The sequence below is a fragment of the Lissotriton helveticus genome, chromosome 2_2, assembly GCF_964261635.1.
Source record: "Lissotriton helveticus chromosome 2_2, aLisHel1.1, whole genome shotgun sequence".
Classification (NCBI taxonomy): domain Eukaryota; kingdom Metazoa; phylum Chordata; class Amphibia; order Caudata; family Salamandridae; genus Lissotriton; species Lissotriton helveticus.
In genome coordinates this window covers 203,071,757-203,090,740 of record NC_136060.1, presented here as the reverse complement: position 1 = coordinate 203,090,740, position 18,984 = coordinate 203,071,757, and the positions used below count along the sequence as shown (strand labels likewise).

Sequence of the window (18,984 nt, the reverse complement as noted above, 5' to 3'; positions counted from 1 at the left end):
AAGTTTCTACTAGAGAAGCATTATTCTTAAAGAAGGAATGGGTTTCAGATGTTGTTTGTTCTGATGCAAGTGGCAAAAGAAATGGGGTTGTTACTTTAGTTTCCAAAAATTCAGGTTTGTCCATAGTCTCTTCTGATCATGATTCTGAGGGTCGTTGGTTATTAACTAGGTTGTCTGATATTGATTCTGATCTTTATGTTATGAACATTTACGCTCCTAACAAGGATGATCCGTCCTTTTGGAAAGCAATCACCAAAAAATTGAATGATACTCCTCATTCTGGTAATCTTATTGTTGGCGGAGACTTTAATTTATTGATGGATCCCATTCTTGATAGGAATTCAGCTTTTCCATTTCGTCCTCCAAAATCCCACAAACAAATGCTTAACATGTGTTCCCTATCTCACCTGCAAGATATTTGGCGTCTCCATAACCCCACTGGTAGCGATTTCTCCTTCTTTTCCTCACCTCATTCTACCTTTTCTCGTATTGATTACTTATTGGTTCATTCCTCTCTTGTTCCGTCTTCCTCCTCTCCGATTATTCATCCTATTCTGGTTTCTGATCATGCTGCGGTTACTTTTACTTTGTTGTCCTTTGCTCCTAGATCAAGACCTAGTTCATGGAGATTAAATACAGAAATTCTATATGACACTGCTCAGGTTGATGAGTTTTCTAGTGCAATTGAAACTTTTTTTCTAGAGAATGAAGGCTCTGTTTCCTCCCCAATTGTCCTCTGGGATTCGTTTAAATGTACTTTCCGTGGCCAGGTATGTCAAAAAGGAACGCTGATATTAAAAAAGAACTTCCAGATCTAGCTACTGAAATAAAGACCTTAGAATCTACCTTTCGACATTCTAAGGATAAATCTTGCCTACAGTCAATCAAATTACTAAAATACAAATACAACACTATAGTTACCAGGAGAGCTCACATTGGGGTTCAAGCTCAGAAATCCAAAAGACTATTGTTAAAAAATCGAGCTGGGAAGATTCTTGCGGCTACGTTGAAATTTCAAGATTCCTCTTTTAAGTCTTCTCAAATTTCTTCCATTACTGATTCCCTTGGTTCTAAAAGATTTCAGACGGGGGAAATTCTTGAAGTTTTTCGCGATTTTTATAACAACCTATATACTCCTTCCAATCAAGCCTCTTTTGAACAGTGCCAAGAGTTCTTAAAATCTATTCCAGTGCAATCAGTTTCTGTAGAAGATACTAATTTTTTAGGTGGCCCGATTACTCCTGCCAAAATTAATGCCGCAATTAAGGCCACTCGGTCTGGAAAAGCTCCGGGACCCGATGGCTATCCTATTCTATTTTATAAAACCTTTCTTCCTGTGATTGTTCCCAAGCTTCAATCTGTTTTTGATGATTTTATTAAGAATGGTTCTGTTTCTGGCACTGCAGCGGACGCTACCATTGTAGTATTCCCTAAAGAGGGGAAAGATCATTCAGATCCCAAAAATTTCCGCCCGATTTCCCTTTTGAACATGGAAGCTAAGATCTTTGCTAAGATTTTAGCCAAAAGACTAGAATCCTTCATCCCTAAACTGGTACATCCCTCTCAAACGGGCTTTGTAAAAGGCCGTCTTGCGCGTGATAATATTCGTACGTTTTGTCATATTCTTGGAGCAGCTAAACGATCTCATTTCCCAGCAGCGGCCTTGGCTCTTGATGCTGAAAAGGCATTTGATAAGGTTTCGTGGCCTTTTCTTCGTGCTGTCTTGTCTGCACATAATCTTGGTGACCCTTTCATTAACATGGTTATGTCTTTATATGCTCAGCCCAGAGCTAACATAAGAGTCAATGGTGCTACGTCATCCTTTTTTAATCTCCGCCAGGGCACTAGACAGGGATGTCCCTTATCTCCTCTTTTATTTTTATTATCCATTGACCCTCTCCTCAGATTGATTGAGTTAAATCCGGACATTAAAGGTTTTTCTTTTGGTCCTCATTGTATCAAAACTGCTGCGTATGCGGATGATGTCCTTATTTTCTCAGATGATATTGCCCTGGCCATACCTGCTATCTCGGATACGATTTCCCTTTTTTCGAAGGTTTCAGGATATACCTTAAACAAGGATAAGACGGAGATGTTTCCCTTGAATGCCTATTGTTTTTCTACACACATGGGCTCTGCTGGTTTTAAATGGCAGTCTAAACAATTGAAATATTTGGGTATATATTTTTGTTCTACTTTATATGATACGATTTCTTATAATGAAGCCCAAACTATTCTTAAAGTTCGACGTCTTTTGGATACTTGGTCTCCGAAGCACATTTCATGGTGGGGCCGTCTCCAGACTCTCAAATGATGATTACACCTACTATTAATTTCGTATCCTCTATGCTCCCGGTACAACTTTCAGATTCCTTTTTTCATGAGATTGATGTTTTGACCTCTAAATTGGAATGATAAAAGAGCGCGAATTGCTTATAAATTTTTGCGAAAACCTTATGATATGGGGGGTTGTAATCTTCCTGATTGGGGGAAATACCAAACTGCCTTTCTGGCTTCCCAAGGTGCCCTTTGGTTTTCTTCTCCTTCTAGTCATATCCCATCATGGCTGTTAATGGCTGTTAATAGAGCAGGAATTGGCTTCTCCATTACCGACTGAGTCTTTCTGCACTGCGTTTACACTGTCTCTCCCGTTTTCCCGCTCTATTATAATAGATACTTTGACTGCAGTTCGGAAAGTAGACAAGTTGGTGGCGATCCCGCTTCATAAATCCAGGTGGTCGTCTATTTGGCGGAATTCTAAAATTAAAATTAATATTGATCCTTCTCTGATTACTTACTGGGCTGCTAAGGGGATCTCGTTGGTTAGACATCTCTATGGTCCTACTAATGAGCCTTTGCCTTTCTCCTCCTTGGCTCAACAATTTTCCTTAACTAATTTAGATTTTTATACTTTTCTCAAAATTAAAGTGGCACTTGCTAAGGTGCATCTTCATCCTACTTCTCCTATGATTACTCTTTTTCAAATATGGACCAAATCTGGTCATGTAGCCTCAAAAATTTATAAATTTTTATCAACAACTTCACTTCCGCCTCATACGGTTGCTCAGGAAAAATGGATACGTCACTTTGCTCATGGTATTACTGACCATATTTCTTCAGATTCCTGGCAGATGATTGGTAAACTTTCTCTTCGTAATAAAATTGCCCCATCGTTAATGCAATCTAAATTTTTCTCTATCAATCTTCTGCATTGGACGCCTGTCCGCTTAAATTCGCTCAATCTCAAAGAAGATAATTTATGTTGGAGTTGCGGATTAGCACCAGGTGATTTTCCACATATGTTTTTTGAATGTTCTTTACTCCAACCCTTTTGGGACCTCATTCATAAACACATCATGCTTATCTTTGGTATTAAATTCCAACTTTCTTTCCCATTAATTCTCTTAGGTCCTTTGGCTGCTCCAGTTCCTCTCCCCTTGGATACCATGGAGTTACAGTTGTTTGATCTTTTATTGACCGTTGCTGTGAAATTGATTCTTATGGATTGGAAATCCTTCTCCTCTGTTTCATATCATACTTGGTGGGCGTGGATTTCCTTCTTACGAAGTGCTCATACCTCGGTCGATCGTGCTCATCTCTCTCCGTCTATTGCTAGTGGGGTTTGGACAGCTTTGGATAATTACATGGATTTGTCATCAAAGGGGTTGGTTGAGCAATATCCCTTTGTTGTGTCTGTCTAAATAGCGTCTTGTCTGTCGGGTTTATTCATTGGAAATCCTTCTTTCCCTTTTTCTTTCCTTCTTCTCTGTGCCCTCTTTTTTTTGCCTGTTCCCTCTTTTCCTCTTTTTTCTTTCCTCTTCTTTCTTCTATTCTCTTTTCCTGATTATACCAGCTGATAGTGATACTTTTGAGTTTAGATTCTGTCTAAAGTTACTTGCTTTACCTTAATTACTATATTTTCTGTTTCTAGCAGAATACTCTTATTTTATGGATGTATTTCATATGATTTTTTGGACTCCGTCCTCTGATTGTTTGATTAGTTGATCTCAATTGTATCACTTTCTTTGTATTATGTATCTTCATTTGCTTTTTCTATAATAATAAAATCTTTTGAAATAAAAAAAAAAAAGAACAAACAATCCCCCAGTTCCCTGCCAAATAGATTGCACTAAGCAAATAACTTTACTTTCCAAAATACCTAATTCAGAGGCTCACAAATATCAGCTGGAAAAGCACTTGAGATAACATATAGGTCCAAAATAAAAAAGCGGGACCTGACCAGAGGATGAAAAGAAAATGCAAAATCAGCAAATAAAGTGAACCAAAGGGTTCTGAGACTTCAGAGAGACTGTAATGCTATTTAAAGTAATTGATTTTGACTGGGACGTCATGATAGAAAATGCTAGAGGCAATACAATATTCGCCTCAACATGTATAATTGTTTCACAAATACAAGAAATAGGTTACACCCCCTTCAAGGAATACAAAGTAGTATGGGATTTCATGGCCTTTGGAATTGTGGGGAAATCAACACTACTGAACTGCTTTTCTAACTCTCGATACAAATCCCTCTTCTAAAATTCAAGCCAATATGGGTTTAAGCCAAAACGTAAAAATGTATTGCATCTAAATCAGTAACTGGTGCTACTTTACGGGAGGGGCAGAGGTAAATAACCAAATCTGCACTTCTGACATTTCTCAATCTTTGGCCCCTCATTAACACTCTTCTCTAACATACTTACCACCTGAACAAATTCTGCCTTCTAAGGGCTCAACCAAAAATGACATTTTAGCCATCACACTTACAGATGAATACAGAGCCACTGTTTTCAAACTAAAAAAGGAAATATTTGAGCTGAAGAGCAATTTTAAATGTGAATGTTTCCTCATGTTCTGGAAGCCAGACAATCAGAGCACCCTCAAACAAGAGTGATTTAGATCTGTATGGGCAGCATATCTTTCACCCATCAACTAGAATATCATAATTAGAGGCATTCTATTTGAGGTTCCGATACTTGTATCTACTGCATATGACAGAGAAGTGTCTCATGAATATACTGATGTACAACCACGGAGTTCTTAACAAAGTTCATGGCTTCAGTGAACTCAAGAGCTTTATGTCGAAGTGCTCATTCAGGTATATTATCATGAAGAACTAGGGATCCAAGAGTGGTTATGATTTCTACTAACCAAATAGAAAGATATACCAAACAGCCTGATAGAAAAGAAGTGTAGTCAAATTGACAATTGGGATGGAAGTTTGAAGCCTAATTAATTGTAAGAATGGGATTTTACTTCCTTCATCACCTCTGTCTGACGGATCTCTGTAACCACTTGGTGAGTGAAGGAAACTGAACATAAAATGTGGTAGTAATTACACTTATGTAGACCCATTCGGGAGCTTTAAGCCATGCTTGCAAAGACACTGAAGATCCAAGGTCTTTCTGATAAAATACTACTTTATTATTTAGCTTTATACCTCAATATGAAACTATTTTCTGTCCACCCTCTTTTACCAAGTGCATCAAGCAACAACAAGGTATTGCTTCCAACACAGTTGTCCAGTAAGGAACTCACCTGACGTCACTGTCCCGAGGAAAGGCCAGAAGTATGTTCCAAAACAGATTCTCCTCTGAGAGGGTGTTAGGGATACCATGAGAACCAGGTAGATACTACTTCTGATGCCACTTATGCATAGGAGCATTTATTCTGTTCCCATGCATACCATTCCGGTTGGGGTACAGTTGGGGTTATAACACATTCTCAAGCACAGAAGCTTTATATTGAATCTTGCATGCTTCAGAATTAGTAGGCAGTTATTGTTTGGAATTACACAAAAACTGGCTTGAGGGATGTGGAGTTTAACCCTTTGCGTGCTTGTGACGGAACCATTCCGTCACGAGCCTCGGGTGGGCTGTGCTGGTGACGGAACGGTTCCGTCACGGCCCGCTCGCCGCGCCTGCGCTGACGTTCTAAAGAGCGGGCGGGGCCGTGACAGGATTGTTCCGTCACAAGCACAGCTCACCCGAGGGCCGTGATGGAGCGGTTCCGTCATGAGTACGGGAGCGCCGCGCGGCCCCGCCTCCCCCTTAGCGCTGCGGCGGAATAGCCGCTGCAGCTAAGGGGTTAACCTGTGCACTGTCCAAAGCAATATACTGTACCTATGATTTTCAGATGCTCTGCTTTAGAGCCTTTTACGGGGCACTTTCTGAGACTAATGCTTCTGGCAGTGCTAAAACACATGATTGATGTAATTAATTTAATGTTATCTTCAGATTCTGTAAATGTGAGTTACAAGTTATACATTTTTTTCTGTAATGCCTTTTTCAGCGGAACAATACAGTTTCTACAAAATAAATAAATACTACTTCAGGTGTAACAGGACTTGTAGTATAGCTGTAGCGCCAAGCTGTCCATGGCTGTGTAAAATTTTGAAGGGGTTAGACCAATTAACACAACCCTCCGAACAAAAAACAGAGCATAAGAGATAAGACGCCATATAAAATAATAGAACTAACCTTCTCAGATATAGAGAATCAAAGGAATCTAAAGAGAGTCTGTCAACTGGGAAAGAAATGCTGGAAATTCTGGCAAGATAAGGAGTTAAATTTGTAAGTTGTAAACGCTACAGTTGTGCCAGCTCTCAGATGCAGTTTTACCTTAAAAAGATAAGGGCATCTGAGGAGTAAGACAAACTAAGGAGTAGGAGTATGTGCCCTTATTTAGTGGAAACAAAAAATTGTGGCATGCATGACAGCAAATTAAAAAGGACAAACAATTAGTTACAGGAATTGGTAGATGAGAACAAGGAAACTATACAACCCAAACCCTTCGAGGCAGTTTGAAAAACCACCTGCATTTTTCCTCCAGATTTTGCTTCCATGATTTATATAATTTGGACTGGAAGGTTTGCTCCGCTCACTTATATGCAAACCGTAAAAACGGAAAAAAACATTCACCACATTTTTGCATCAGTGCACACCTTAAAAAAAGCAGTATTGAATAATATTTAACAATCACAACTAATCTGATGCATGATTTAATCTAGTTGTGATCAGAGCATCAGAAAAAGGTATTCCACAGATGAGGCAGGAATTTGGAATGAATACAATTATGTGTTATATTAATATAGATGGTTCGCCAGTAATGCAAGTGTGTTGTACTTGTCATAATTAAATATTTAAAAGTTGACATAACAAGGCATCAGCTTATTTTGCAGTATCATGCACTCCACATGTGCTTTCTTGTTTTCCTGTCTGTGCACTGAGAATTGATATGTCCTTCAGCATTTAACACATTTAATTTTTAAGTTAGCATGAGTAGCTCCAAAACTAATATTGGGACTTGACCTGATTGCACTGAAAGCAAGGCTTTTCAAAGTTGCATTGTGCACAGCATTCATGATTTCATTCATACAAAATGTTTCTGCTCTTCATAAACTAATTGAAATGTGCTCTATTCAGTAATAACGTTTATTTGAGCTGTAAAAATTTACGAGCTCACTAACTGCCGCTGGAGGAACACACAGGGGCATATTTACAAGGAGCTATTGCCAAATTAACGGCACTTTATCGCAGCCAAAGTTGTGATAAATTTACCCCACCATTCGCATGTGCACCAGTTTTCCAGTGATAGCAGCCGCAAAAAACATTGCCACAGAGGACCCCCGCAACTATCGCTAATGAGATGCAGAGTAGGCGTTTCCGTGCACAAAGCTGCAACAACACCACACCTCAACATTCACAACGACCAGACAGATCGGCGATAAGAACACAAAACGTGCAATAAGGTGCATTCGCAGCAGGAAATTTACACCTGCTCTGACCTGGTGTTAAGTCAGGCAGCAGCCTGCACCACAAAAGGGAGCCCAGCCCAGGGCGTCATCGGAAGGGAAACAGATGCCATGGAGCCACTCATCATGCAGCCCAGAAACCAAGGAGGGCCACAACACCCGCCCGGCACAACCCTCCCCTCTACCCCGGGCCACCACAGAGGCAGCGCAGACAAGGACAGCAGCCCCCAGGAATCACACCGGCCACACAGGCCCAACATCTGACAATGTCACTGTCCACTACAGGCTGAAAGGGACAACCATCCTACGCATCCTGACCATCATCGCCTAACAGGCCAAAGGCACCAACACAGCGTACAACCAACATCCCACCCCACACCAAGCTACTGGCTGTGCTGCAACTGTTGGCCCCTGGCATACCCCAACCAACACCCGCCAGAGTCGGCAGAGTCTCACAGCCAGCCACATCCAAGTCTCCCACACCTGTCCTGGACATTACCATCACCCTGGCACCCCAGGCCCCGTACGGCCAACACAATGCACAGGAATTGCTGGAGAGCAAGCTAGGACCATACGCCATAGAAGGATGCACGCACGTGTTGGGGGCAATCCACTTCACACATGTCTCACCTGTGCCCCCTTATGACACAGCACACAATCAACGCAACAGGAAGAACACATCACACCTCAGAACACCACGGGACCTACACCAATGTTGCCACCAAATACACAGCCAGTGTGCATGAACCCTTGACCCTCCGACAGTTCATCAGCAACCAGCTTTTCCCAGGATGGCACCAAGGGAAATGCACAGCCCCTTGGCAAGTTCCCAATTAACACCCCACTCACCTCAACTCCATAACCATGCAATCCACAACTCTGGCAATGCACACATCACAAGTTCACAACCAACATGCACACCAACATGCATACCCACCAGACACAATAGAACAACTTGCAACGGTGACCTGGCAAGCCGTGAACATGACCAATCAATGGCATGGCACCTCAGGCACAAAATAGACAAATGTGGGAAGAGAAGGCAACCAGGCATGTGTCAAGGATGCAGTAGAACCATGGTTGGGAAAGTACACAATGCCAAGAGTGTCGGAGAAGTGCTGGACAGACCGCAGTATGCAGAACACACCCATATCCACGGCGACATACACCTCTGGTGTATGGAGTGTAGCGGACAGTGGACGCAACCATATCACCCCAGACAGTGTGGTCCTTTTCCGGAAAGCCCAACGTCTCTGCCAGAGCGGCGCCTCCCACCCCGCCATGAGGCCGACTCCGTCCTCGTTAGCGGAGTTGCCTGAGATCCTGTGTGCCTGCCATACCCCGACCGGCTGGACCACAAACCCATCAGACCCGACCCTACGCAGCCAGGCTACACTGATCAGCATCTGACACCGGCGTGTGTCAAGGAGGGCTCACCACGTGCCTGTGTAAGCTCCAAGCCCGAGGCCCACGACCCGGCCAGCCTTTCAGACCACCGCTGTCCCCCCGATGCTGGCCCACCTTACTCCTTCCTCGTTGACATATTCTACCAGCGTCATCTGTGGGTCCCATATTTGAAACTGTTTCCTAGCTCCTGAATGGCAGTGACCCCAAATCCGAGCCAGGAGCCACAGCACCAGACCCCTTTCGATCTGTGAGGCATAGTTACATATGCACATCTTGAGACACATGGTGGCACTAACCCTGTTCATCGCCAGCCGCGACACATGCTGCCACAAACCCTGTCCAACGCCAGCCGGCGACACGTGCTCCCACAAACACTGTTCAACGCCAGCCGGCAACATGTACTGCCACAAACCCTGGTTAACGCCAGCTGGCGACACGTGGATGAGGGACCAGGACTACCCTGCAGACCAGGTAGGGCTCACATCCAGCACCTAGTCGCGATTCAAGAATGGCAGAGTCCACACCAGTGGTCGCACAGAGAGGAGTAAGAGGAAGATGCGGCTCAGTCCGGGCACAAGCCGGGTCACAGTCACGGAGGTGACCGAACATGTGGTGCCACTGAACCTGAACTACGCAAGCCGGTGGGGCCACCAACCTATGCCAGCGACACTCGGTGAATGGCCGTGCTGACCTCTGCCTCCGGCCACTACTGCTCTCGGCCTAGGCTGCGCTCGAGTAGGTCACAGATTCAGAAATTAACATCGAGTATGCAAAGGCAGATTACATATCATGGCATCAAGGAGAGGCATAAGAGGATGACGCCTTGCATCTTGGCAGAGAGAAAAGGATCATTGTTACGGAGGCGTTTGTACACTACCAACAACTGCCCTGGTGTCCCTTGCACAGTGCATCGCGAGCCAATGACACGTGACTGTGGGCCACTGCTGACCGCTGCCTCCGGCCTACACTGTGGTCCAGTAAGTCACAGAGTCATGATTCAGCAATGGCAGAGTTCAGTTCAGTTCAGTTCAGGAGTACCAGCATCATTGCAGACTGCATCACTACTCAGCCCCGGTGCCAGTAAGTCTGTTCCCCGACATTCATGGACACTCTCTGGTTGAACTGTGGTGGCGTCTGAGCCTATGGACAAGGGGGCAATTTTCATCCTCATGTAACGGATACCGAATTGGTAGTAGCAACGAGGCTGTTGCATTCCACTCCTACATTTGCTGCTCTCAGATAAAATACAAACTTTCGGCTTCTTGCCCTCGAGGACACCTTCCACTCTTCACCTTCCACTCCAGTGGAAGAGGTGTGGCGCAGCGGCCAGGGTGACTGACACTGGAATCTGGGGATCATGGTTCGATCCCCGGCACTGGCGGAAGATTAGCCCAGCACCATGTGACTCTGGGCATTAGCTTGCTTAATCTTCCTGACGGCTCCCAGCGCCGGGAAACCTATGGGTAGCTGTACTCTTTACAAATACAGGATTATTTTATTTACTTAAAGCGAGTCCAAACTGGCCCAGACAGCACATCACCGCAGGAGGCACACGCCACCAAACCAAGAACCACCTCCAAAAGTTATCTTCCAGAGTTGATGCAGTGGTCCTGACAGACTTACGGGGTTGCTCAAGCCTGTCTTGTATGCCATCATTGGCCTGGTAGCCTGCTGTGAACTCCAGGTGCAGTGACTCAGTGCACCCCAGGCTATTGTCTGTTGCTTTTTGTGCTGTGGAGCAGTTGTACATGTATGTCACCTCAAACAGTGTGGGGGCCCTGAGACGTTGATGGGGAAGATGATGCAGGTCTAACACACCCCACTGCATCTGCATCAAGAATATATCAAAGGGACATAATCTGAGACTTTTTCTTCACATGAGCGCGCTCATCCCTAGTTTCCAAAGCCCAGTGCAGTCCAACTCACGGCCACATCTGTTTGCATGTTGGCTGTCCTCTGGACTTTCTCCAGCTCACTCCATGATTTGCATGTGTTTTCAGTTCCCGTTGCACTGGTGTCCAATGTTCAATTGGTTGCCAGCACCAGACATTCTGTGCGGAATGGCTTACACTCATCCCACACACATCCAGCACAGGTGTCACTGTACATGTGGTCCTGCCAATAAAGGGGCCAGGCGCATGTGCCCATAGCCAATTCAACATGATTTCTGCGTGTGTCCCTGTGGCGTTGTGTTATGCCTGTGGGCCCAGGGCCCTATGGCATTACATTGTGCTGTGTACATCGGATGCAGACATGTCACCGCAGGCAGTGAGTTGGAGCTTGGACATGTAGCTTTGTCGTCACCCACTCAATTCGTAAGGGGAGTGGCCAGGGCCGTTGTACACAAAGCCAACATGGGTATGTGACTGCTATTTGAGAGCCCCTGGGCGTGATTCTGTGCTGTGAATGTGCATCGACATGTGTCTCTATGGCAGTGTGGGTCTCCTTAGTGGTGTGTGGGTGGGCCATGAAGGGTGATAGACCCCTCCGTATGTGTCCTGGTTCGCATTCCATGGGTTAGGCCACACCCACACCTGTTGGGCCACCTCCTTTTGGCATGTTGACACATGGCATTGGGGTGTCATGTGTGGGGGTGAAGTGTTGTGATCCAGCTGTGCTTACGGGTGCTTCCTGCTGTGTGGTCTGTTGCAGGTTCGGTGTTCCCCCTGAGTAGCTTGGCTAGCCGGGTCCTGGTGGGGAGATACATGAGATATCCATGGGCTGTTGTAGGGCGTTGGTGTCGATGGTGTGGTCGTCCTTTTCGGCATCACTGATGTGTTGTGTTCTGTGCTCTGCTGAAGGTGTTGTGTGACCCTCTGCAATGTGAAGGGGAGGAGCGTGTGGACTTTGTGTTGACATATGTGTTGGCGCATTGTGCTGGTTTGCATGCAGACTGTATGGCATTGTACATTGTGACTGTTTGGGGGGTGCAGGATTCTTCTGCGGGACAGTGTACATTTGTATTACATGACAGATGTGAGGTCATACGCGTACATTTCCATTTCACTGTTTCCGGCACTGTCAGATGTAGTGGGCATGTTTCTGTGCATGTGCGGAGCCAGTTCTGTCCTCTGTTCTGCAGTGTTGGCTATGCAAATTGTTCCACGTTGTCGTCAATATAGGTGTGCTGCTCGTGCTATGTGTGTGTGCAGGAGTGTGCCTAGGGGATCTGGGATATAATCCGGAGTGTTTGTGGGTGTGCAGTGTGCTTTGCTTTGTTGTGCATGTATGCCATTGTGCCCATCTCCCCCCCGGTCCCCCTGTCCCTGTTCGTTGCACTCCCTGTTGATGTTGTGTCAGGTCCTCCCGAGCTGTGTCCGTCTCCACATTGGTGACTGTGGCCTGGGTTTCCTCCGACTCCTCCGGGTGCGCTGGCGCTGGACTGCCACCTTCTGCCGCCGTTGCTGCCTTCCTGTTGGCAGTGGGTTGGTGCCTGGTTTAGGTAGTCACGTCATGCCGGCGCCTATTGGCCTCCTGGATTGGCTTCCTCGGCACTCCGACTGCAATCCAGGAGGTCTGCTAGCGGGTCAGTTGCTGGTAGTGTTCTGTCACCTCCATCACACTGGTCTTGTTTTCCTGCGGTCTGCACCCCGTCTTCCTCTCCCTCTTCTCCTTGGCCTTCCCGGACCCCATTGTTCCATGCTGGTAGTCTGTGGGAGTTGTGGGGTTCGAATTGGCCTCTGAGCAGGGTCAGGGTTCATTCATGTTGCTACGTGCTTTGGCTTGTTTCTGGTGTATATTTTCTGTGGTTTTTATGGTGCATTGTCCCACCAGACGCGTGGGGTTTGCAGGCCTGTGGCTGATTTTCGCTACTTTTTGTACCACCTTGGCCTCATTGCATGTTTTTTTGCATTCATGTATCGCATTTTAGTGGCGTGGCGTTGATTTTCACCCGAACATTTGCCTCATTATCTGGTGTCTATTGCATGTTACCACCTTGTTGTGAATTCCACGTTGACACTGGGTTATTTTCCCGCGATAGGCTGCGATGTTGAAGTACGAGTTACTTACCTCCGGTAACGATGTATCTGGTAGAGACGATTCTAGACGCAGATTCCTTCCCGTAGAAGTATCCCCAGGCGTGAGACTTTTTACCACAGCATCCCTGCGTGCCAGGGGCGACATTACGCGACTCCGCCCAAGCGGCATTCGCGTATGTGACATCAGCGAGGTCACATAAGCCCCACCCCGGCCCACCTATGTCAGTTTTCTTCTGAGAACTTTTCCGCGCCACAACGCGGAGCCAGCAGAAAAACTGTGGAAGTATGGGAACAGTGTGCAAAAAAGAAAAAGGAAAAAGGAATGGCGATGAAGAACACCAAAAGGAGCAGTGCCAACACGGCAGCACCCAAAAGCAGGGAAAGGAAAAAGAAGAGAGCACAGCCCTAAGCAGCTACCCCGCCAGTCATGAAAACAGTACCCCCCTTAAGACAAGGAACATATGCAAAATGTCAAGACAACCTGTAGCGGAACTACAACCCCAAACAAGACCCATGAAGGGAAACCAGTTCCAAGACAAACGGGGAACGACAGACCTCCAAGGCAACCCCAGCACAGAGTGCGACCATCACCCCAAGGGAGCCAGAGCAGGGCACGGCCAAATGACCCAAGCCAAGAGGGTAGCAGAGGAGCCAGGACCTTCAGAAACAAGAGGGAGAGAAAGGAGGGACAAAGGAAGGCCATCCTCAATCCTGGAGCAACCAGAGCATACGACCCTGGAGTACCTATAGATTCAACCTCAACAGTTCCAATGCAGAGGAAGGAACAAAAAGCAAGACAATGGCTCGTGAAAGAGCAAAATAATGCACTCACGCATCAAGCTATCCACCGGGAGGCAAGTGCAGAAGGGCAAGCCAAAAGGTCCTCACAGAACGGGGAGGAAGGGCGGGCAGTGAAGGAATCTGCGGCTAGAATAATCTCTACCAGATACATCGTTACCGGAGGTAAGTAACTCTTACATCTGATAGAGACTTCTAGCCGCAGATTCCTTCCCGTAGAATAGATACCCTAGCCATACCCACGGGGAACGAGGGCCTGTGGAAGGACCCCACCAGCCTGGACATAACAGAGAGGTCCACAGGGAACTAGTGCAACGGACAGGGCGAAGAGCCTCATCCTCCCAGGCAAAGGGGGGGACCCCCACAAGCAGAACACCACCAACCCCAAGAGGGATGTAGGAAGAAGAAATGATTTGAAGAAGCCTGTTCACTTACAACAGAGGAACCAAGGGCAAGGGCAGGGAGGCCGAAGCACCCCACACCCTTACTAGGCAACAGAGCTTCCATCCAATGCCATGACAAGGAAGAGGAAGAAGAAATCTTAGAGGGCACAAGCAAACATGGGAAAAGAAGGCTAGCCCACCATAGACGGAAGGCAACAGACCAGACAAAGCGGCACCAGCAGCAATAAACCGCCAGAATCAGGAAGAACAGCCTGGAGCCCCAAGAGGACCGGGCAGGTGACGCCTGACAAAGGGAGAAATACAGAATCATCCCAGCCTCCAGGACAGGAGCAAGAAGGCGAGGAAGTGCCCGGACACACTACTAGGAGGTGTCCGCGCACACAACCTAAAGAAGCATCAGCTACATACATAAACGCCATGGAGAGCATGGGCCGGAAGGTGACCAGAACTCCCTAGCAGAGTGCAAGCTATATAACAGCTACCACTACCCCACATAGGTTAAGTTATGTCCCATGACAGGGGAACCCTCTTTGGAAGAAACTTCCTCAACAGAGGAAACAAAACGAAAGAACCACAGGGAGGGCTTATCAAGCAGCCCAAGAGAAAAGCAGAAGGCCTAATCTCAGGGCCATGTCTGTGCAGACATCTCTAGCAAAAACATACACTCAACAAAGGGCCGTCCAGCAGCCAACAACCCCATAGTCCCAGCAAGGAGGACTCAAGTGGCCATAAAACACACCCCACAGCAAGGGCAACCGGCCTAGAAGAAGGTCCAGAGCCAGAACAACTCAGCTGTCACTGAGGAGGAGAAGGAGGGGGAGGAGTAGGAGGAGGACGGAGCCCTGCTAAGAACCTTTGGATGGCGGAGTCTGCCGGGGCATGGAATAACAGGGTGCCATCGAAAAGAAGATCAATCTGCCACTCCCGAACATTTTCAAGGAACACGCCATCCCAAAGCCAAGCATGGAAATGGAGGGCGATTGCGGTAGCCATGGCCCAGCCCTGCACCTCCAAGAAGTCCAGAGCAAAGCAGAGAATAAACGCTGATAGCTCCCGGCCATCCAGCGCATGATGCTGTAAGTCCACTTGAACAGTCTCTTGTGAAGCGGAGGAACCCAAGGACTCAGCCGAGTCCCACAAACAAGATGTGGCCCTAGCCAACACACATAAGCTGTTAAGGGCCCTCAGGGCAGCGCTGGTCGAGGCAAACATGTTGCGCCCCCAAGAGTCCAGCAATCGGGCCTCCCGGGACGGTGGAGACAACAGTGCCGACAGGGAGGGAAAAGCAGTCCACAAAAGTGCACTGAAGGCAGAGGGGTGGAGGGAAAGACATGCCGGGTCACGCAGCGCTGTAAGGTGCTGGTGCAGAAGGAGTTGAGGCACCGGATGTCCTGAGGCGGGGCGTCTCCAAGCCCCCATCAGGGAAGAAAGGAGCGAACCCTCAAAGGGAAGCAATAGCTGCCTCCCACCAGAGCCCTGGTGGAGAACCTCCAAAAGATGATCCGCCGGGAAATCAGCAACCAAGTCACCCATGCGCAGAATACCCACAGCCATGGACACTGCGTGAGCGATGGCCGCACCCGCTTCCTAGGGCCCCGTGGTAGAGAAAGCAGCTCCTCCGTGGGCGACGGCTGCAAACTAAGGTGGCTGTCCCTGAAGCCGAGCGGGGCGGGCAAAGGCCAGACCTGGAAGTTAGAAGGAACCAAGGAGTGGGGGACTTGTTGCTCCTCCGGCGAACACTTTGGCCTTGGGAATGGCGGGGAGCCGCCCTTTGATGACGCCGGTGAAAAAAGCCACCGCGCGGCGGCCTATCTCCTGGGAAGATGACACCAGTAAGCACCCAACCTCCGGAAAACAGGGAGCGTCTGAAGACGAATCAGAGACTTGACGCCTGTCTGGTGCCGTAGAGTCCACTACCCGAGGCAGGACGTCATCACGATCAGGCGCCAAAGGAGACGCCGGATAGGGCTCCTCCAAGTCACACTGCGCCAGGGACCGGAGCAGAGCCGAAGTGGCCAAGGGGCGGCACCGGAATGATGCAGACTCGACCTCCGACGAGGAAGCCGCCTGCATGGAGGAACGAGAGGGACCAGGGGAGCGACACGAAGCCCTACGCCAGCCTCTGCCCAGAATACGATGGAGGTGGTTTGCCGACCCATACGGTGCCGCCAGGGCCGATTCAACCTCCGACTCGCCCTCCGACGAGGCAGGCGCCTGGGTGGAGGGACCAGAGGGGCCCGGAGGGGAACAAGGGGTCCCTGTCCAGCCTCGACCCAGAGCGGGACAGGGAGGATCTATCGATCCCTGGAGCGGTGCAGCAGGTGCTGGCGCTGTGACAGCATCAGCTCAGCCGTGGACAAGACCGCTGCCTGTCCAGAGGGCCGAGTGGGGCTCAGGGATGCGACCCAAACCCCAGCGACCGCCCGCGACACCACAAGGACTCCCGCGGGAGTTTACGGTGAGGCAGAGGTGCCGTGGTCCGAAGGAGGGACTCCTGAAGGGCCACACCCCAACAACACCACATCCTCCAAACCAGGAGCCGAGCCAGTTGGCGCCGGAGCAGCCGGAAACGCTGCGGAGGGCCCCGCGCAATGCAAGGGATCTGCTGACGCCCCAGGAGGGGAAGGAGGAGGAGGAGATGCCAGCGAGGACTGCAAAGCCGCTGCATATGTCTCTATCTGGACTCTCAATGCCCTTTCACCCAGAAACAGTGGAAAGGAGGACGACAAGCGGGGCCGCATCACCCGCGGAGAGCCCACACCCCCGACAGGCCAAACACCAGCCCCTGGGGACAAGCTGCAACACTTACCCACCAGAGAGCGACGCTCCCGCGACATCGGAGAGGAATGAGGACGCCGACGACGGCTGCTTCTGAAACCGTCTGCCGAGGCTGTTCGAGGGGATGAAGCCGACCTTGAAAGACACGCCGAGAGCAGTTTCATCCGGCGCATCCGCCGCGACTTTGGTTTCAGCTGTTGGCACGCGTCAGAAACAGTGGTGCCGTGATCCTCCCCTAAACACCACATGCAAATGAGATGAGGGTCCGTCACGGACATAAGACGCCCACACGACGTGCAAGTCTTGAAGCCCGAAGGCATTCGCACACTGTTCCAACAAAATATAGCAAAATGAGGAAAGAAAAAAAAAGGGTCCCAAACTGGCCCGTAACAGATCGGATCCGCGTTGAAAACAGACGTAGGCGTGCCGGGTTGGGACTTACGTGACCTCGCTGACGTCACGTACGTGGACGACGTTTAGGCAGAGTCGCGTAATGCCGTCCCCCGGCACGCAGGGATGCTGTGGCAAAAAGTTTTCCGGATCCAGTCTCACGCCTGGGGATAATTCTACGGGAAGGAATCTGCAGCTAGTAGTCTCTGTCAGATAGTTGCATTACGCCACTCTTGCGGTAGTTATCAGACGTTCTTGTAAATATACCCCACATTGTTTAAATATTCAAGGTTGTTGTTGTGCTGATAGAACATGGTCTATTCAAATTTTCAAACAGCTATTTTTTAGTAAAGCATTGTCATTTCCACTTGTATGTAGGGCACAGAGACTCGCACACTATTAATTTTGGAATGGTTTCAAGAGCACGCTTGTAATTTGTAAATCATGATTGCCTTGTATTGTTGTCATTTTGGGTGTACAGACCATGATGTGACTTCACCTCAAGGTTAGGGCTTTAATCTCTTCTGCTAAAATGTTATAAATGCAGTTGTCTTTGAGAAGCAACCAGGTCTCGCTCCTCTTGAAGGCAAACTTCATGCCAGTCTTTTTACTGAATCAATGCTTCGAGATTTTTCATGATTCTCCCCTGCTATGTCAATTTCCTCTCTGATTTATTATTTGCCTTGTGCTAGACTGTATTTGATTCTGGCTATTGATTAAAATAGGGATCAGCTTCTGCTGATTCATATTCATTTACATTTTGAGTATTTTGAATTGAATTGACTAACCATTAGCTCTTTCCCTTTGAAACGATTTCTAAATTTTTTTAAACCAATATTCATAGTTTGGATTCGTAAGTGTGAAATTCCTGAGTAGATTTTCCTATGTGGGTTCTCTGGGTTTTACTGTATTTTTTACCTACGGCTCTCTTTATTTGAGACTCACAAATATCCCTGATGCATCTCATCACCACTTTCAATGACATTAAGCACTAATACAGGTAGTGGAACGTGGAGAAGTCACACGAGAGTTGTTTTGCTTCAGAAATGTATGTAGCAAGTATCTAAAATACAATATTATTCCAGCTGAAAATAATACTTTCTGTTTGATATTATTCTCCAGGTACCACCATTTAGGTGAACTAAACAAGCACCTGGTTGCACTACCATAGTTGTTACAAATACCAACTTCTGTTATTAATGTTTCTTATATCCACTCAAAACTGAAGAGATGCCAATAAAAAATTGTTGCACCATACAATATAAATTCAAATACATAAATAGGAAAATAACACGTTGTTGTTTCACACTTACCACTGGTTCTTTTCAGAAAGAGCTGTCAACCCCCAGCTGATTTAAATAAAGGAACATGTCAAAATAATATTACAATTGGAAAAAAACACTTGTTCACTCACAGTTCAATTGCTCTACTTTGAGGAACAACAACAGTTACAGTTAGATACCTTTATTCAGAA

The 18,984-nt window shown here is 47.4% G+C and overlaps 1 protein-coding gene across 2 annotated transcripts in view; it reads right to left on the bottom strand.

Moving 5' to 3' along the window:
• The window catches only part of ARAP2 (ArfGAP with RhoGAP domain, ankyrin repeat and PH domain 2), a 1,514,823-nt gene that overhangs the window by 130,347 nt on the left and 1,365,492 nt on the right, over nt 1–18,984 (bottom strand). For both annotated transcript variants that reach the window (XM_078678359.1, XM_078678361.1), the window contains exon 30: nt 18,824–18,859. In XM_078678359.1, coding sequence (XP_078534485.1) covers nt 18,824–18,859 — 36 coding nt within the window. The remainder of the gene's footprint in view (nt 1–18,823; nt 18,860–18,984) is intronic.